At 48.3% G+C, this 20,869-nt stretch overlaps 1 protein-coding gene across 9 annotated transcripts in view; it reads left to right on the forward strand.

Moving 5' to 3' along the window:
* The first annotated feature begins 926 nt into the window (after positions 1-926).
* The window catches only part of KDM2B (lysine demethylase 2B), a 119,310-nt gene continuing 99,367 nt past the window's right edge, over positions 927-20,869 (forward strand). For 6 of the 9 annotated variants that reach the window (XM_042234045.2, XM_060401156.1, XM_042234046.2 and 3 more), the window contains exons 1-4: positions 927-1,367; positions 2,439-2,583; positions 5,543-5,621; positions 6,985-7,031. In XM_042234045.2, coding sequence (XP_042089979.1) covers positions 1,335-1,367; positions 2,439-2,583; positions 5,543-5,621; positions 6,985-7,031 — 304 coding nt within the window. In that variant the 5' untranslated portion in view covers positions 927-1,334. Of the gene's footprint in view, positions 1,368-1,716; positions 1,763-2,438; positions 2,584-5,542; positions 5,622-6,984; positions 7,032-20,869 lie in introns of those variants that run through there. The other 3 variants (XM_042234047.2, XM_042234048.2, XM_042234049.2) reach the window with 2 other exon arrangements.

The raw sequence follows: 20,869 nt of genomic DNA on the forward strand, positions 1-20,869 counted from the left end.
TGTAGGATTAATCAAGGTGCACCCAAAGTTCCCCGGGCCTCATCCCAGCGCCTTGCACCTTTCCACCGACATTTCTCCTGTAACCCGCCAATAAGGGCTTACCCTTCGCGTGTTTGCCAGCTGCGTTAGGAGGCGCCAGATCCGATTCTCTCGGTAGCTCACTCTTGAGCATCTATTTCCTCTTCTTGGAGAGCGCAGGGACCTTTAAAAAATGTCCAACTTCTCTTCTAGGGCTTCTCGCCTAGTAAAGGACTCCACAGACGCGGGCAGAATGAATGAATGAAAGGCAACGTCTTCCGGTCAGCTCGGGTCTGAAAAGGCTTTGGTCTGGCTGTATTTCCTGTACCTGTGTGTATGTGGATCCTTTGAGTCCAGTAGTTTAAAAGTTATGTAGTCCGTACAGGGATGGAGCTGCGCTAATTTCTTCCTGAGCCCCCAAATGCTTCCTCCGTGTGGCCGATCCGCTTACGGCTCTAGAGAGGATTTCTCCCCCCAACTCACCCCCCCCCCCAAAAAAAAAAGACATAGCAGAAAAGAAAAAAAATTATATATACGCAAAATGCTTTGAATTTGGGTCAGCCACGTAGGTAACGAGGTGGGGTAAATGAAGGAAGAGGAAGAAGAGGGGTCGCCCTTGGGGGCCGTGGGCGATGGGGGCAGGGATTAAGGTGGGAGGTCGTTTTCGGGGGTGCCAGGCCTCGGGGGCTTTCACTCCAGCAGGCTCGGCTTGCATTTCCGCGCCTCCCGCTGAGGCCAGCCGTGCAAATCTGCACCTCCCTCCCCCCCCCCTCCCTCCTTCCCTTCCTCCCTGCCCCGCCATCTCCGGGATGCGCCCGCCGCCTGCAACTCAGCCCTTCCAAAAGTCAGCTCTGCACACAACTCCCGGGCGGCGGCGGCGCCTGCGTGCAGAGGCGCACTCGTGACCCAACAACAAAACAGCGATGCCAGGGCGCTAACGGCGCCCGGTGCCTCCCGGGCGCCCTCCCCGCCCCACACCTCCTCGGGCCGCCGCCCCCTCCCGCCCCCATCCCGGGCCGAGTGCCCCCTCCCGCTACTAGCCCGGCCGCGGGCTCCGAGCGCGATCGGCAACAATGTTTACGTTCCGGGGATTATGACGTCGACGCCTCCCCCCCCACAACTGCTGAAAATGGTTTCCTAGGACTTTGCAAACGGATCTGCTTAAGTGTTGGTGCAAAACTTTGTAGATCTCGGCTCTGGCTTGCTTTATTTATTTATTTTCTGGTTTGTTTTCTTTGGTCTTCCCTCCTTCCCCCCTCCGCCAAAATGCAGGGGGCAGGAGTGTTGACAATTAATTGGTGAACTCTCCTAAAAAAATGGAGGCAGAGAAAGACTCTGGAAGAAGATTGGTGTGTAGCTTTTTTTTTTTTTTTCCAAATCTGTATCTGGTTTATGATAGATCTATTTTTTTTGGTCGTTGTTTCTTGCTGCCTTTTCTTTCCTTTTCTGTATTTTGCAAGAGGACCGGAAAAAAATATAATAAATTGCATGCAAAAGGAAGCAAGCAGCTTACTCCTCCAGTCCCTTGTGAGACTGAGTCTCAGACACTTATGTGGGGAGGTGGTAGCAGGGAAAGGCGTTGAGGGGGTGCTCAGCGGGCTCGGGGTTCGCCCGGAATCTGGGGGGCTGCGGGGCCGGGCGCTCGGCGGTGGAGGGAGGAGGCAGGGGATGCGGGGAGTGGTGGGGGATTCTCCTAAAGAAGTGAGTGTGCGCGCGCGCTTGTGGGGAGATGAGGCAGCTGCTGGTGCGTTTTGGGGTCTCCGATGGGAGCTTTGTGGCGGGCCGTCTGCCTCTCCCCCTCCCAAGCCGCGAACCCCCCCCCCCCCCCACCTCTTCTCGTACTAGCGGTCGGTCGGCTGGGGCGGCTGGGGTCTCAGCCCTTCCATTTCAGCTTTCCAGCTTACCCGGTAGCTCGGGGGCGGCTCCAGGCTTAGAAATGCCGCCGGCCCCCGGTTCCGGCTTCCCGGCTCTGCCGCCGCGGCCGCCAGGGCTGCTGTTACCGCCGAGCCGGGCGCTGCGGCGGCTCCTCCCGGGGCCTACAAATGCCCCGCAAGCCCGTGCGCGGAGCCCCCCTCGCGGGTTACATAACCAGGCTCCCGGTCGAGTGGGCAAAACTCAACACCTCTCGGGGGTGGGGGCCTGGAAGCAAGGGAGAGTCCTCCAGAAATCCCTTCCACGGCCTCCAAAGATGCAGGAGGGGAGTGCCCTGTATAGGGCGCCGCCTGACCCTGGGGGGTGCGGGTCCCTCTCCTTATCCCGATTTTCGGCATCTTTGGCTTCTGCGCAAAGTTGCCCCGGTCCCAAAGGTGGGGTGCAGGGGGGCGCGCGGCTCCTGCACCTGTTCGAGCTGGGCCCAGGGTGAGAGGCGACCCCCAGTTCCCCCAATAATGTCCCGGGCTCTCCGGTTTGGGTCCCCGCAGCGCCCGATTGACCGCCAAAGATACGACGAGAACGAGGACTTGTCGGACGTGGAGGAGATCGTCAGCGCCCGCGGCTTCAGCCTGGAGGAAAAGCTGCGCAGCCAGCTGTATCAGGGGGATTTCGTGCACGCCATGGAGGGCAAAGGTGAGGCGCCCCCTCTTCAGGCCGTCCTCCGCGGCGAGGCCCGAGCGCACGTGGGGAGGGAGCTGCCGGTGGCTGGGTTCGTATTTCGCGCCCGCGTCCCCCATTCCAGGGGATCCGGTGACGAAACGAGGCCGAGCACTGGGGGGGTGGGGTGGGGTGGCGAGGGAGGAGGCCAGGCGGGAGACGGGGCCGGCCGTGGGCCTAGGCCCGGCCCGCGCCCACCACCAGCCCCAGGGTGGGCAGAGCCAGGGGCCCGGTGGACAGAGGGACCTGGGGACCGACGGGTGGACCTAGGCAGGGCGGGTGCGCCGCGTTCTACCCCTCCCGGAGCCGGCTCAGCTCCTTGCACTGCACGAAGTGCGGCTGATGGGCTGCAGCGGACCAGGGTCACCCCAGGGGCATTGGGGTGAGGGCCCCCCAGGCCTGAAGCCTCCCTAACCCCGTGCCGTTTCGGACTCTGCCAGTTGGGCTCTGGAGCTGGGGACGCTCCGGGTCACTTAGTGACACCTCCTCTGGCCTGGGGTCTACTGAACCCCATCACCTCATGGGCTTTGCCAGACTGGAGCAGGGTGGATGAGCCCAGAGTTGTTGGCTGGCCCCCAGTGAAGCCCGAGGCCTCTAGTCCTGCAGCCCTGATGCTTTGAATGTGGGGACTGCGGGTAAAGGGGTTATCCCTGCTCTGGCTTCAGGCTTCCTCCTGGCAGTTGGAGGTGAAGACTTGGGGCACCCTCCTGGGAAACAGGGTCTCTTCCCAAGTCTGAGGCCTTGAGAGCTCTGTCCCTCTTGTGAGCCCTGCCAGTTTAGAGAAGTTAGAGAAGCCTGGGGAGGGGTTGGCGATGTCACCCCAACCTGAGACCTTCGGGACCTGACTTTCAGCCTGACCCTGGTACTAGCAAGGTGTCTGGAGACCTTTAAGTGATGCTCTGACTTGGGTCTAAGGCCCCTGCAAGGCCCCTGGTTGGGCCCATGGGATTGGGGTTTTGGATTTGTTTTTGCCTACTTGTCCCTCTGTGCCCTTCTGGGATTTAAGTATATTTTTGCTTCTCAGTTATTTGGGTGTCCCTTTATATTACTGTTTCTATTTTGTTGATCCCCCATCCCCCTTGGAAAACCCTCCAATCCCTCAGTGAGCTGTTTAACAGGGGAAGAGCCTCCCCCACCTCCAGGTTCTGGTTGAGTGACTGGGGCTGTGGGGTTAGCCCCTAGGAGAGACAGGGCCTGGCTTTGCATTTTTGAAGTTTCTCTTTTGTGTCCATTGCTTCCTGGAGTGCAGGGGTTCGGTGGTAGAGGGTAGTTGTAGGGGAAAGGAGGAAGAAATTTCTTCCAGCCTGCCAGGTCTTAAAGAGCATTGCACGCAGAGGCCGGATAGTTCAGGGGTCTAGTCCCAACTACATTTAAATTCCCTTAGCACAAATGGGATTTTAATTCCTCTCCTTCCCCATTTTTCTTGAGTCGTTTGGCACATTGTAGGAGAAAACAGTATGCAACTCTTCCTGGTCAGTGGTGAGGAATTCTCTGCCCAGGATCTCATGTTTTCTCAGGCTCATTTGAGGAAGTTGAAGCTGACCCTGGGGCTGGACTTTGGGTGTGTGTGTATTGGGGAGGAAGGTGGTAGTCGGGAGAGGTTTCCAGTAAGGGAGATTTCCTTAAATCTACTGTCCAGGCTCCTTTCAAAGAAGAGGACTCTAGGGTTGTTGGTTGTTAATTCAGATCTTGCCCCAAAACTCAAGGGAGGAGCTGAGAAACAGAAGGAGCCCTTAGCCTGGATTCAAAATAGAAGCTTCTTAAACTTCTCTGCCTTTAAATCCTTAGGAATCCCCATTCACTAGGAGCCCCTGGGGATCTGAGCTGCTAAGGTCAGGGCTTTCCCCAGCTCTGGTTTTGTTCTCTCTCCTCTGAGCAGAGTTGCCGTGGCCTCCCCGCCCCCCGCAACCCCCCAAGCTGCCCTAGTGAACTGTTTCTCTGGGGCAGGGGTTTCAGTGCCCTGAGATCTCATCTGTCTCCCTTCTGACCGGCCAGGGTGGGCTTGTGTCTTTGTGAACTGCTTTAGTTACCTGAGGTCTTAGAGGGTGTGAGTATTTGTCCCCGCCTCCCTCATCTCCATATTTAGGGATAAGGTTAAGTGACTCCCCTACTTTTGGAACTCAGGAGGATGGAAACTAAGGCTTCCTTCATTCTCTGGGACATTCCGTAAGGATGTTGGGGTCTCCACTAGACAAGCATCCATCAGACAGAAAACTAAGTGGTGAATTTTCTTTGGGCCTCACCATGTCCCCTTCACCTGGGCAGCATCCCTCTGGGTTATCCAGCTGAAGCAAGTGTTGTGATGGCTGCAACAGAATTTTACTATTAAGACAACAAAGCTGTGCCCAGTTCCCTAGTTATTTTGGCACCAAATACACAGTTTCCAGGGAAACCGGCTTCCCCCCCCCCCCCGCTCCCCCTTCACTACGCAGGATATTACAATAAGATCTTCCCTGATGCTCAGCTACAATGAGAAGCCTCCTCCCAGCCTCCTCAATGGGGCTTCAGATCCTCCCAGGTGGCATTCTTCAGTTCTGCAGTTCTTTACTTTCTGAGCTCAGCCTGGGATGCGTTTGCTCCATCCGTCCTTCTTTCGCAGTGAGAGCTGGGGCTCTTTCTGTGTGGGGCTCTTTCCTGAGTTTCCTTCCCCAACCCTCGCCGCCCTTGGGCTTTCATTGACAAGTTCTGACCCGTGGGGCATGCAGGGAATGACTGAGTAGGCAGAGGAGCCAAGAGTTGGCATAGCTTCTCTTGGGCTTTGCCTCATCCATTTCCTTGTCATTTTCTAGGGATCTCTTGCTCTTTGAGCTGGTGCCTGTGTCTCATATAACCCCTGCCCCTTCCTCCATCAATGTTCTTCCCCTAACCGATGGATCATGGTTCATTTCCTCCTTCGTGACTTAACCAACCTGATTTAATTCCCATCTCCAAACAGATTTCAACTATGAGTATGTGCAGAGAGAAGCTCTCAGAGTTCCCCTGGTATTTCGAGAAAAGGATGGCCTGGGAATTAAGTAAGTTGCTGAAATGAATTGCTTCTTCCCCTGTCTCCTTCCCTCACACAGTTTATAGGTTGGGATGGATTTCTTCTGCTCTTTCCCCTACCTTTCGTCACTGAGGAGGATTTTTCTTTGTTATTTGGGGCTTGGACCTCCTTGTTCAAGAGAGGGGAAAAAATCTCCAATGATAGGTCTGGATTTTCAGAGAATTTGGATGGAGAGGTCACAGGGTACTTCAATCGTGTGGACTTTCCCTTCTGATCCTTCCCACTTACACGCAGTGACTTCCTAAAGGGAAACTGAGGCAGTGCCTAAACTGTGAAGGGATTAGCCAGCCTTTGGGCAGAGAGGCAGAATGCCTATATGCCTGTTTCTACTCAGACTCCCACTGTATGGGAAACTGGTCCTTTTCTTTGGAGGGCATGTTCCTTTTTTTTTTTTTGGCCCTGCCTCTTGGCATGCAGGTTCTTAGCTCCCCGAGCAGGGAACCTGTGCCCCCTGCAGTGGAAGTGTGGTATCTTAGCCACTGGACTGCTGGGGAAGTCCTTGGAGGGGATGTCAGGACACTAGGTCCTGTCTCCTCTTTCTGCTGGTGCCCCAGCACCTGCCTCCCCACAGTAGCTTGCTTGGTTTACATTCTCTTTGGAGATCTGTCAGAGCTCCAGGTGGGGGAGAGATCCTGGAGGAAGCCTGGAAGAACAGGTTTCTGCCCCTGGGGCAGGGGTTGGAGGAGGTTGAGGGTGTCCTCGTCACAGCCTGCCTCCTTCCGCAGGCATCTACTGCCAGATTTGCTCAGGAGTCTCATTCCTATGAATAGAAATTAAATCTTTGGCATCACTGTCAATTAATAGTGAACATCATCACCGCCATAGTAGCCAGGGTCACCAAATCCTTGCAATTGGTGTGATGTGGTTTTTTTTTTCCCCTCTAAACTTAAAGAGGTTCCTCCCACCCTCCTTAGGGAAAGTATTTTCTAAAAGTGAAGCCACAGAGAGAGCTAGCCACTCTCTTTTAAAGCAGAGGTTTGAATGCCCAACTCTGGTGCTTACCTTGACAGCACACTTCAGTCTTCCTGGGAGAAGTGGGCGGGGGGACAGTGAGTTCCATCCTCTTCTCTGTAGCAGTGTTGAGTTTGGGTGTCGGGGAGAGTGGGGTTTGATTTGCCTGTTGAGTTGAGAAAACTGCTCACTAGTTCCGGGGTGACCCTCCCTCCAGGCACCAACTCATCACTACCCTTTTGCTGAGTTATCTCATTGTGGGTTCTCAGCCTGAGAACCAGGGAACTCTCTTAGAAAAATGGCTTCCCCTGCCCCCATTGTGAGATCTAACCCTATTGTTTCTGGCTTCCCACCAAATGTCTGCGTTCCTCTTTTTCCAGGATGCCTGACCCTGATTTCACAGTCCGAGATGTCAAACTCCTAGTGGGTAAGTTGCGTGCGTGGCGGAGATGCTGCATTTGGGGATGGGGGGCCCGGGGAGCAAGGCCTGTATCACCTGCCCATTTGGATATTTAACTGCCTCTGAAAAGAAGGTCCTCATGGGAGGAGTCAGGAGCAGGTGTGAGCTGCAACCGGCTCACTCTGGAGAACAGGTTGGATTGCAGAGCCGTAAGAAGCTGTATTAGAGGGTGTTTGCCAGTGCAGTTTTATGAGGCCGATTTGGACCCCAGCCTCCAGCTTGAGTGTCAGCAAGGCAATCTTAGATCTCTTCTGATGTTTGTTTGTGGGTTGCTGGGTAAACATTGGGTGCTATGTGACCCCTGAAAGACTTTGAGAACGTCCAAGAGGGAGGGATTACTGTTCCCTACTTCCTCTGGGTTCCAGACAGGTCTAGGGCGGGGCTTGGCCCTGGGCACCTGCAGAGCTTGGCTGATCACTGAGTGTCCTGGACTCTTGACCAGGTAGTGGGCCGCCTTTCACATTTTACAGGAAGTTGTTCGATACATCCATTCTTTCCAGAAGTGTTTCTCAAGTAACTTGTACATGGCAGGCAAATTCAGAGCTGTGAATAGGACAGATAAGAGCCCTGCCCTCTTGGTTGGAGTGACAGGCAAAGAAGTAAACTGTTTTTAAAAGTATATATCTTTTCAGAAGGTGATGGGGCTATGTAGAAATAAAGCAGCATTAATAGGATGGAGGTGGTTGTTGTTTATTTTAGATGGAGGTAGTCAGGGAGGGCCTCTGGGTGGAGGTGATGAAGACATTTGGACAGAGACCTGACTGATGAGAAACTAACTGTGGGAAAGAACATTCTGGATGGAGGGATAAACAAGGGCAGAGGGTGGGGGAAGAATGGGAGGAGTGAGGAGAGGTGGGAGAGGTCTCAGGGCCAGGCCCACAGCGGGCCCTCTAGGCCCTGGTGGGGGATCTGGGTTTGTCTCCAGGTATAATGGGGAAGCCCTTGGGGAATTTTAAAGTGTGATGAGGGGGTAGCTTTGTGATCTGATTATTTTCTTGGGAGGGGGAATTAAAAACATTTTTTAAATTGAGAGATTTCATATACCATAAAATTCACCATTTAACCATTTTAAAGCGTGCAATTCAGTGGTTCTCCCTCTCTCTCTCTCTCTTTTTTTTTTTTTTGCTGCATCCTAGGGCTTGTGGGATCTTAGTTCCCTGACCAGGGATTGAACCCTGGCTGCAGCAGTGAAAGTGCCAAGTGCTAACTGCTGGACAGCCAGGGATTTCCACAGTGGTTCTTCATATATTTACAGTGTTATGCAATCGTTAACCGCTAATCCCAGAACATTTTCATCACCCCCAAAGTAAACTCTGTACCTCCCAATTCCCCTTTCCCTCCATCCCCTGACAACCACTAATCCACTTTTTTGCCTCTGTGGGTTTGTCTATTCTGGACATTTTGTATAAGTGGAATCGTAATATGTGGTCCTTTGTATGTGGCTTGTTTCATTTGGCTTCATGTTTTTGAGGTTCATCCGTGTAGCAACATGTCTCAGTATTTTGCTTCTTTTTATGGATGAATAGCATCCCATTATATGAATAGACCACATTTTGTTTACCCATAAGTCAGTTGATAGACATTTTGGTTGTTTCTGCTTCTTGGCTTTTGTGAATAATGATACTATGGCTATTCATGTACAAGTGTTAGTGTGAACAGACATTTTCACTTCTTCGGGGTAGATCCGTAGGAGGGGAATTGTTGGGTCATGAGGTAACTACATTTAATCTCTGGAGGAACTACCAGACTGTTTTCTAAAGTAGCTGCACCCTTCTTTTTTTTTTTTTTTTTGTTTCCAGCTGTGCCATTTAAAATTCCCATTAGCAATATACAAGGGTTCTAATTTCTCTGCCTTCCTTGCCCACACTTGTTATTGTCTGTCTTTTTGCTGCTAGCCATCCTGGTGAGTGTGAAGTGATGTGATCCAAGTTCTATCAAAGCTGACTCTGGTGGGGAGGATGCAGGCAGCTGACCAGGGGGTGTGCAGATGATCTAGTTTAAGTTATTGACCCAGAGATGTGTTAATGCAGGAAAGAAGACTAGGGCTTGTCTGATGGTCCATTGGCTAAGAATCTGCCTTCTGCCTTCCACTGAAGAAGGCGCAGGCTCAATCCCTGATCAGGGAACATGCCTGCAGCCAAAAAAAAAGAAGAGAGGACCAGTTGGCTATAAGGAGATAGTGCTGTTGACAGAAGGATCTCAGTTAATTGATGAGGGTTTGCTCAGGAGAGATTTTTTTTTTTAAGCTGGATCCTAGAAACACTGAAGGAAGTGGTTGTCAGAGCGGAAGGAGGCAACCTTCCAGCAGTGAGCAGAAGGTGGGGCGATGGACCCCATAAATCGAGTCTTGGCATAGGTCACTCTCGCTGATGCCTCTGCTCAGCCCCAACCTTTGTTGTTGGGGCTCAGCTCTGCTTTTTGACTGAGTCATTTGGGGCAAGCTACTTCACCTGCTTAAGCCTCACTTTCCTCAGCTGTGAAATGAACCTAATAGCAGAATCTGCCTCAAATAAGGATCCTATAAGAAAATGAATGAATGCTTAGCTGATTGACTGGGTCGAGGGTGGGGGGTCTCAGTAAATGGTCCCTATTATTATTCTAATGGAAGGATGTGGATCTGATGAGATTATCTTTATGGATAAGGATTAAAACCAGATTCTCAAATCTGGGATTCAGGCATCAACATTACAGTCTGAGTAATGTTGCTCTTTGCCCTTTTGAAAAATTTCCAAGCCCTCTGTGAAAGTGAGAGTCAGCTGTGTCCCATTCTTTGCGACCCCATGGACTACACAGTCCATGGAATCCTCCAGGCCAGAATACTGGAGTGGGTAGCCCATCCCTTTTCCAGGGGAATCTTCCCCACCCAGAAATCGAACTGGGGTCACCTGCATTGCAGGTGGATTCTTTACCAGCTGAGCTATGCGGGAAGCCCTCCGTAGCTTTGTTACTAGTTCTGGTTGTATGTAGGCTGCCTCTTCTTTCTTTGAGCCTCATTCTTCTCATCGTGAGAGCAGAATTCAGTTTCCTTCCCAGCTCTTGAAAAGCTTAGGATGGCAGAGAAAGTGGGAATAGTGGGACCTCCCTGGTCGTCCAGTGGTTAAGATTCCACAGTCCCGATGCTGGAGGCATGGGTTCGATCCCTGATCAGGGAACTAAGATCCTGCATGCTGCATGATGTAGCCAAAAAAAGGGGGGTGGGGAAGGGGGGAAGAGTAATACCTGCAGCCTATGTCTCTGGTGATGATTGAATGGACTGGAGAATATGAAGGTGCTTTGTGGAAGTCCAGAAGCTCTGATACTGTGAGGGATGCCTGCGATGGCAGTTGGCAGGGGGTATGATAATGCCCATTTTAGTCTCTGGGAGTGCACGCAGGCTTCTGGAGAGTGGCGATGGGGAACATTTGTCACAGTGACATAAGTGACAAATGTAATTCAATCTGCCCTAAGCAAAACAGAATTCAGTGGTTTACATAATAAGTTCAGGATGTGACCTTAGGCATAGCTAGATCTAGAAGCTCCAAGACGATCTCAAGAACTCGGTTCTTATTTTTTCATTTCTGCTTCCCTTTTTTTTTTGTTTCCTCTTTCTGCTTCATTCTCTGGCAAGTTTTTCCCCATGTGGCAAGAAAAATGGGGAGCACAACCCCACGCCCAGAGCTGCTGATGGGGTCCGCCCAAGCAGAACCATGTGAACTGAGAAGGGAAGGAGTGACTTCCCAGGGTTGCTGGTGACATGACCAGGCCCCTAACACAAATAGAAGGTGTTTGTTTGTTTGTTTGTTTTTGGTTGTGCTGCTTGCGGGATATTAGTTGCCCAACCAGAGATTGAACCCTGGTCCTCTGCAATGAGAGCGTGGAGTCCTAACCACTAGACTGCCAGGGAATTCCCACAACTGGGAGTTCTGCTATGGAGGGAAGAGCATAGGGTGGCTGGACCATCCCTTTTGAGTTAGTGGGCTATCTCAGCCTATCTTCCAGACACTTGCCCCCTCCCCAGGCCCTGTCTCTTGGGAGAAGTGGGTTGGTGCATGACCAGCTCTCAGGTCACAACTTGGGGCTCCAGACTCTTCTCTAATCTCCTGAGATTGGCCTTTTTTACCCCTCAGCCCTGTTTATCTGCCCACTGGGAAGATAGGCACCTAGCCTCTGTTTACAGTTCCTCACCTCTAAAGAACAGAAATAAAACGTGGCACTTTTATTTCTTTGGCACTGTATGCTTAAAACTGAAGCTTTTTATTGAAGTCTAATATACATACAGAGAAGTCCACAGTAGTTTAAATGAGTGACTTTAACAATTGAACCTGCCTGCCTGAGAAGTCGTTTCAGTCGTGTCTGACTCTGTGTGACCCTATGGACTGTAGCCCACCAGGCTCCTCTGTCCATGGGGATTCTCCAGGCAAGAATACTGGAGTGGGTTGCTATGCCCTCCTCCAGGGGATCTTCCTGACCCAGGGATCAAACTCGCATCTCTTATGTCTCCTGCATTGGCAGGTGGGTTCTTTATCACTAGTGCCATGGAACCCCAGGATCAACCCCTCTTGAATTCCTGTCCAGGTTTTCCCTCCACTGTTTTCTTGACTTCTAATAGTGTAGATGAATTTTGCCTGTTTTCATACTTTATGTTAGTGAAGTCTTACAGGGTGTCTCTCCTCTTGATTTTGGCTTCCTTCATTCAGCTTTGTGTTTACAGGATTCACCCAATTTGTTGTGTGCAGTTGTAGATGGCTTATTTTCATTGCTGTATGGTTTTCCATTTATGTGATTATTTCCCAGTTGATTTATTCATTCTGTTAGTGGGCACTTGGGTGACTGCCAGTTTAAGGCTGTGTGCATAGTGCTGCCATGAACATGCTAGGCATGATGAGCAAATGGGTACATTTCCATTGGGCATATACTTAAGAGCAGAATTGCTTGGGCCAGAGAGTTAGCATGTATGTTCAGTTTTAGTAAACACTGTCCAATAATTATCTGGAGGAATTGTTCTGGTTCTGCTGGCTCCACAACCTCACCGAGAGTTGGCGTGTTCATCGTTTTCATTGTAGTCACGCCTCCATGCTGATGGGAGTATCTTTCTATTTCACCGTGTTTCAGTTGGCGTTTTTCTAGACTCATGAAACTGAGCTCCATTTCATTACGTGTGTTGGCTATTTGGAGATCTTCTTTTGTGAACTGATTGATCAAGTCTTTTTTCCATTACTGTAAAGACTATCTCTTATTTTAAAACATATTTTTTTAATTCAAGTGTAGTTGATTTACAATGTCGTGTTTATCACATGTGTAGCAAAGTGATTCTGTTACTGAATATAGTTCCCTGTGCTGGACAATCGGGGTGCTTGTTTATCTATTTTATATATAGTTGTGTGTATCTATTAATCCCGAATTCCTCATTTATCCCTCCCCTCACCTTACCCTCTGGTGAGCATAAGATTGTTTTCTATGTCTGTGAGTCTGTTTCTGTTTTGTAAATAAGTTCATTTGTATCATTTTTTTTAGATTCCACATGTAAGTGATATCATATAATATTTGTCTTTGTCTGTCTTACTTCATTTAGCATAATAATAGGTCCATTCATGTCGCTGCAAATGGCACTATTCCATTCTTTTTTTATGATTTAGTAATATTCTGTTGCATATATATATATATATATACATACACCATACCTTTATCCATTCATCTGTTGCTTTTGTGTCTTAGCTTTTGTAAATAGTGCTGCTGTGAACATTGGGGTGCATGTGTATTTTCTAAATAGAATGTTTTTTCTAGATATATGCCCAGGAGTGGGATTGCTGGACCATATGGTAACTGTTTTTGTTTTTGAAGGAACTCTATACCATTCTCCACAGTGGTTGCACCAATTTACATTCCCACCAACAGTGTAGGAGGATTCCCTTTTCTCCACATCCTCTCTAGCATTTATTACTTTGTAGACGTTTTGATTTTGGTCATTCTGACTGGTGTGGGGTGATACCTCACTGTAGTTTTGATTGGAATTTGTCTCACAATTAGCAATATTGAGCATCTTTTCATGTGCCTGTTGCCACCAGTACGTCTTCTTTAAAAAAAGGTCTATTTAGGTCTTTGCTCATTTTTAGATTGCATTGTTTGTTTTTCGGATACTGAGTTGTATGAACTGTATGTTTTGGAAATGAGGCCCTTGCTGGTTGCATCATTTGTGAATATTTTCTCCCAGTCTGTATGTTGTCTTTTCATTTTATTTATAACAAAGATTGTCTCTTGTTGATTGTAGGGTGTATCAGTTTGCTATGGCCAAACATAGCAAAGTACCACAGACTGGGTGACTTAAACAACAGAAATTAATTTTCTCGTAATTCTGGAGTTGGAAGTCCAAGGTCAAGGTGTCAGCAGGGCTAGTTCTTTGACGGTCCCCCTCCTTGGCTTTTAGACGGCCGTCTTCTCCCTCTGTCTTCGCATGGTCTTCCCTCTGTATGTATCTGTGTTCTAATCTCCTCCTCTTATGAGAGCACCAGTCTTACTGGAGTAAGGGCCACCCTCTCAGTTGGTTAAAAAATCCACCTGCTTGTAGGAGACCTGGGTTCGATCCCTGGGTCGGGAAGATCCCCCAGAGAAGGAAATGGCAACCCACTCCAGTATTCTTGCCTGGGAAATCCCATGGAAACAGGATCATGGCAGGCTACGGTCCATGGGGTTGCAAAGAGTTGGATGTGGCTGAGTGATTAAACCACCGCCAAAGACCTCATTTTTAAACTTAATATCCTCTTTAAAGACTTTATCTCCAAATAAGGTTACATATTGAGTTACTGGGGGTTAGAACTTCAACATATAAACTTTAGGGGACACAATTCAGCTGATAATAAAAAGGCTCTTTCTGTATTCTGCATGTTAGTTAGTCTCCTACTTTGTGGGTTGCCTTGTCGTCCTCTTAAAGATGTCTTAGAGGGAGGGGACGTATGCACCTATGGCTGATTCATGCTGATGTATGGCAGAAACCAACACAATGTTGTAAAGCAATTATCCTTCAATTAAGAACAAATTTAAAGAAGAGATGTCTTTGAATGAACAGGCAGTTTAAATTTTAACATAGACCATTTAACTCTTCGTAGTCCATTAGTTTACATTGTGTCTTTTCAAATTAAGAAAATTTTTGCCCATCCGGCCAAAAAAAAAAAAAAAAAGAAAAAAGAAAATTTTGCATAGTGCAAGGTCACAAAGATATTCATATGTTCTCCTCCAAAAGTTTTATTGTTTAAACTCTTACATGTAGTCCATCTGGAGTTGATTTTTGTGTTTGGTATGAGATGGGGTCAAGATCTTTTTTCCCCCCATATGTTTAAGCTGAAACTCCAATACTTTGGCCACCTGATGCGAAGAGCTGACTCATTTGAAAAGACCCTGATGCTGGGAAAGATTGAGGGCAGGAGGAGAAGGGGACGACAGAGGATAAGATGGTTGGATGGCATCACCAACTCAATGGACATGGGTTTGGGTAGACTCCGGCAGTTGGTGATGGACAGGGAGGCCTGGAGTGCTGCAGTTTACGGGATTGCAAAGAGTTGGACCCAACTGAGCAACTGAACTGAACTGAATATAGATATCCAGTTGATCCAGTATCATTACTGAAAAGTCACTTTTCTCCATGGTACTGAATCAGGTTACTTTGTTGGGAAACAAGTGACTGCATTTGTCTGAATCTGTTTGATGCTCTAATCTGTGTCCCCCACTCCCAGGATTGCTGTTCTGGATAGTTCATGTAAGAAGACTGGGATATTTTCACATCTATGGTTTAGGAGTTGGGGGGATAGGGAGAGTGAGGAAGAGATTTCTCTTGTTGTTTCTGAAGATGCTTTAAACCCCTTGAGAACATATACCCAGAAAGTGCAGGGTCTCCACTCCTTGTCTGGACTGACATCACCAAAGATAGGAAGGCCCACAGCTAAGGGGAGACTTGCGTATTGTCTCTTCATTGTATTTCTCTCTAATGAGGGTACCCAAGCCAACCAATGCTTTCTTTGGCCGTTTTTCTTAAAAAAATCTCATGACAGATCACTTCATTCAGTATTTATTTGTTCATACCATTAGAATAATACAGAGGAGCCTGGTGGGCTGCTGTCTGGAGTCGTACAGGGTCGGCAGACACTACTGAAGTGACTTGGCAGCAGCACCTATCTTTTACTGTATGTTTACCATGTAACCTCATTTTGTCCTCACTAATAACTGGAAATTAACTGCTGTTGTTCACATTTCTGGATGAGGGATCTGAGTCTCACAGCTAGTGGGCAGTGGAGACAGGATCCGAACCCAGTCCAGGGTATTTCTCAAACCCATGTTTTTTAAAAAATATTTATTCATTTGGCTGTGCCAGGTCTTAGTTGCGGTGGGTGGGATCTAGTTCCTTGACAAGGAAGGGAACCTGGCCGGCCCCCTGCATTGGGAGTGGGGAGACCTCCAGGGAGGTACCCCAAGCTCGTGCTTTTGCTTTATGACTTCCTACTCCACCCTAGCCCTCCTCCATTCCTTCTTCACTCACAGATTTACTGGGTCTCTTTGTTGTATCTGGCCCTAGCTCTACCCTTGCCTGGCTGTGTTTAGGGAGACTACATTTTTACTCTAGAAATCAAAGGTGGCTGATCTGTCTTCAGACCTTATTTTTATCGTGTGTGTGTGTGTGTGTGTGTGTGTGTATGCAGCATGCTGGATCTCACTTCCCCTATCTGGGATCAACCCTGTGCCCTTGTAGTGCAAGCACCAAGTTCTAACTGCTGGACTGCCAGGAAATTCCCAACTAATCATTAATTTTTTAACTTGAAGTAAAGTTAACTTAAAATATTGTATTAGTTTCATGTATATAGCAAAGTGTTTCATTTACATATCTTTTCACATTATTTTCCATTTATAGGTTATTACAAGATATTGGATATAGTTTTCTCTGTTAAGCAGTAAATCCTTTTTGCTTACTATTTTATGTATAGTAGTTTATTAATTGAATACTCCTAATTTATCCCTCCACCTTTCCTAGAATTAAAAAAAATTGTTTTGGTTTATTATTTATTTTATTTAATTAATTAATTTTTCTCTGTACTGGGTCTTCCTTGCTGTGCACGGACTTTCTGTACTTGTGGTGAGCAGGGACTGTTCTCTGGTTTCCGTTCTTGAGATTTTCATTTGGTGGCTTCTTGGACTTCCCTGGTGGCTCAGAGGTTAAAGTGTCTGCCTGGAATGCAGGAGACCAGGGTTCGATCCCTGGGTCGGGAAGATCCCCTGGAGAAGGAAATGGCAACCCACTCCAGTACTCTTGCCTGGAGAATCCCATGGAGGGAGGAGCCTGGTAGGCTACAGTCCATGGGATCGCAAAGAGTCGGACACGACTTCACTTTCACTTTCACTTGTTGCAAAGCACAGGATCTAAGGTACGTGTAGACCTTTTAAAAGTTGGTTTAAAAGCATAGACTTTAGGGGTTTCCCTGGTGGTCCAGTGGTTAGGACTCCTGGCTTCCACCGCCTGGGACCCACATTCAGTTCTTGGTCAGGGAACTAAGATCCTACAGGCTGTGTGGTGTGGTCAAACAAACAAACAAAAAAAAGAAATAATAACAGTAAAATAAAGTAGAAAATATTTGAAATCCTGGACAACTTTTTAGAATTCTTGTAGTCTTGCTTTCCCATTTCACAGGAGGGAGAAACTGAAACCTGGAGAGAAGTTATTTGCGAGTTGCCCAAGCAGATGGCGCATCAGATTCAAATGTAGGTTTGAATGTCAGCAATTGGGAAATGATGCTTGCAACAGAACCCAAGAGGAAACATTGATTCAGGTTGGGGTGTAGATGAGTTCAGTTCTAGCCACACTCAATTTGAGCTCAGGAGTGACATTAAGGCTGGACAGACAGGTAGGGGTGGCAGGACAGATAGAAGTGCCAGGAGGTCGGGGGGTGCATGAGGCCAAGAGTGCTGAGGATCCCAAGTGAGGAGGGTTCCTGAGGGGTTCAGTTATGTTCTCAGGTATGTTTTCTTTCCAAGAGAAACATCCACCTCATTGATTTGTTCTGTGTCCATTTCCCCTAAAATAAAAATCTTTTTTTTTTTTTTTGGCTCCACTGCATGACATGTGGGGTCTTAGTTCCCCAACCAGGGATCAAACCCAGGCCCCCTGCAGTGGAAGCACAGAGTCCCAACCACTGGATAGCCAGGGGACGTCCCTAAAATCAAACTCTTGATGCTGCTAGGGGCCTAGGGAAACTGTGTTTGCTTCTGCCCACTGTCTGCATTAACCATTGTTCACTGAGACCTTGTTATAAGCCAAGGATCTTTACTATAGCTTTTTGTCTGATCACACGAAATCCTATTTATTACGACCTCCATTTTATAGATGGCAAAACTGAGGCTCAGAGCGACTTGTCCACAGTCAAATAGCTAGAGTGTGGAAGAGCTGAGCTTTGTGCCCATATTTCTCTGACTGCAGAGCTATCCTGTTAATTTCTGTATGGTACTCGGTGTCTCTTCATGTTGAATTCTTTGTTGTTGTTGGCTGGGTGTCTTTTGGATTTTCTTGCCTGATTGGTTTCAACTCTGGTTTGTTAGTCTGTTTTGTATCTTCTTATGGCCCCCCTCTCTGAGGGTCAGAGTGTTTTTAAAAAATATTTATTTTTATTTATTTATTTGGCTGCACCGAGTCTTAGTTGTGGCATGTGACCTCTTAGTTATGGCATGTAGGATCTAGTTCCCTGACCCAGGATGGAAACTGGGCCTCCTGTGTTGGAATCGTGGAGTCTTAGCCACTGGACCACCAGCGAAGTCCCAAGGCTCAGAGTCCTGAGCCCAGGGCACAGAGGACAGCCTGGCACCAGATCTGTCTTGGGAATCATCTTAAAAGGTGCAAAGGTAAGGAAGTCAGAAGATATTGGTGCTTAGGGAAAGCCTGTGGACCTTTGAGAGCATCCTCTTATTTCACAAAGAGGAAAACTGATCTGTTTTCCCAAGTTGTGCAATGACTCAGCCCTGGGCTCTCTCTTTCCTGTACCCTTGCATCTTCAATTTGGGACAGCATCCTTACTAGAACCCTTGCTTTTAGGTTTAAAAAGTGCTTCCAATAATTGTGTTGGGCCACTAGGCAGGTCCTATTATCCCACTTTGCAGGTGAGGCAACTGAAGGCAGAGAGGGTCAGGGGTTTATTTAAGGCCTCACTGCTGGGAAACAGAGGAGCAGGATTTGAACAATGACTGGTGCTCTTGCTAATAAACACTGCCTTAATGAGATGGATGAGGAAATACTCCCAAGGAGCAGAATAACAAACCAGAAACTTGAGGATGATAGAGAAGGTTCCAGAACTATGATGCAAGACGCTTGCATGTACTCTCTGAAAAGTGGGCTCAGGGGGAGTTGGGGTCAGTGCCTGTGCCTGCTTTACATTAGCCTTCAAGGTGACTTTCCCCAGCCTCCTCCCAGCTCCGAGCCCATGGCTCTTGGAACTGACTGATGGAGCCTTCAAAGCAAGGGCCATAGGGCCGCGGATTAATTTCTGCAGCTGGAATTTGTTGGATGTGGGTGAAGCCTGTGAGCGCAGAGAACCAGTGAGACTGGGAGGGAGGAGGAGGAGGGAGGAGGGGGCAAGGAGAGAGAGAAGCAGAGGGGTTGCTGAGCTGTTGGCCTGCTTAGGAACTCCAGCACCACACCGACATGAAAAATTTCTCCTGTAACCCCTTGGCCTCAGGGGCCTGGGTTCTAGCTCTGTGGATCCCTTGCAGGCTCCAAAAAGCACCTTGTCCCCGTCACCTGCTCCCGCGGGGTGCTCCCCAGAGCTTGGACTGCCACATTCCCTTCTCAGCACTGAGCTGTGCCACTTGCCTCCTCCCCAGGGCTCAGCTTCCAGCTCGGAGACCTGGCACTTAGGTCCATCTCCCCTTTGCCACCAGTGGCAGACCAGCCTGGGAACCTGAGAAGACGGAGTCCTGGCACTTAATCTCCCAGCTCAGACTGAAAGGGACTGGAAGGCCTCAAGTGTCCCCAGTGACCCCTCGGGCAAGCCTCTCCATCTTTTCCCTCTTCCTCCCATTCCCCTCAGTTCACGTTAAGAAAAATTTTTTTTTAGTTTATTTTTGGCTGTGTCAGGTCTTAGCTGGGTGCACGTATCACCCATTGCAGTGCTTCGGGTTCTTTCTAGTTGTGGTTTAAGGGCTTAGCTGCCCCAAGACATGTGTGATCTTAGTTCCCCAACCAGGGATCTAACCTGAAACCTCCGCATAGAAAGGCAGACTCTTAACTACTGGGCCACCAGGGAAGTCCCTCAGTTCACATTTAAGGGATATGACCTAAGTAAGAACTAGGCTAGGATGGGGAGGGAGGTTCAAGAGGGAGGGGATATAGGTTTACCTATGGCTGTTCATGTTGATGTATGGCAGAAAGCAACGCAGTATTATAAAGCAATTATCCATCAATTCAGAATAAATAAACTTAATTAAGAAAAAAAGAACTAGACTAGAGAATTCCTGGGAGATCCGGGGGTTAAGATTCTGCCTTTTCTCTGTAGGGATCACGGGTTTGATCCCTGGTCAGGGAATTAAGATCCCACATGCTATGCGGTATAGCCAAAAAATAAAAATTAAAAATAAAAGAGAAAAATGTTAAATCGGCACCACCAACAAAAAAACTAGGCTAAAAATCAGTGTGTCAGCCCTGGGAAAGGACCTAAAAATGACCTAACCCAGTGGTTTTCAAAGGAAAATCCCCGGAATCCAGTTCTGAATTCTGAGCGCCTTCTCCCTACCCACTTCAGCCTGAGCTGCTTGTTTTTATTTATGTAGTTGGCTCTCGTCAAAGCATATGTTTGAAGGAAGAATTCTGCGGCAATGAAAAAAATGTAAAGATCAACTTCTTCCTGTCTTTACATATGAGGCAACTGAGGCCTAGAGGAGGGGCATTTGGGTCTGCAGGTAGTCACAGAGGTGGTGGTGTCTATGAAGCTAGAACCCAGGACATGCAGACCAAAGGGCATGGCTCTGTTTCTTCTCCATGAGAATGGCAACTTCCACAGCATCCTGGCTTTTACCCCACTCATCTTGGGATGGCTTCTGTACGTTCTGTAAGAGGATGTGGACACCACACTGGTTTTGCATTTTCAAATAATGCTTGGTGCCCTTGAGCTTCTCTGCCAATTCTGGGAAAAGTGGCCCATGCCCTCCAGAGCCACGCACTGACACATCATTGTGGTCGAAATAGAATCCCAGAGAGAGGTAGGTATAGGAGGCCTGCAGATGCATGTTCCCCAGGTGGTGGACAGCACCCTCCGCTGTGGTGGAATAATTCTGACGAACCTGAGAGCTCATGATTGATGGGTATAAAGAGCTCAGATCAAACAAATGCTGTTGGCTGGGACTTCCTTGGTGGTCCAGTGGTTAAGACTCTGCTTCCACGACAAGGGGTGCACATTTAATCTCTGGTCAGGGAACTAAGATCCCACATGTTGCCTAATGCAGTCCCCCCTCCCCCCAATTAAAAATACTCAACAATCCATTTTTTAAAAATGTTGTTGGCTGGTCCTGGAGATCAGGGGTAGTTGAGTGGCTGGTTCCTAAGGTGTAACTGGAAAAAAGGTTGGAGGGTGGTTGGAGGCTAGAGGAAGGGGTGTTCCTGGGTCTTTTCCATCCCAACACTGATGAAGCAAAAGATAGGTCTGCAGGGCCACGGAGTGCTCTCTCACACCTAGTCTTTTAAAAACTAGGAACCTTAAAAACTAAGGAATTTTTTTTGTTGTTTTTTAAAAGCTAAAAGTTTTAAAAATGCCGTAAAATGAGTAAATATCCATATCCTTTGTTCAAATTTCCAATTGTTTCCT

The sequence above is a fragment of the Ovis aries genome, chromosome 17, assembly GCF_016772045.2.
Source record: "Ovis aries strain OAR_USU_Benz2616 breed Rambouillet chromosome 17, ARS-UI_Ramb_v3.0, whole genome shotgun sequence".
Taxonomy (NCBI): Eukaryota; Metazoa; Chordata; class Mammalia; order Artiodactyla; family Bovidae; genus Ovis; species Ovis aries.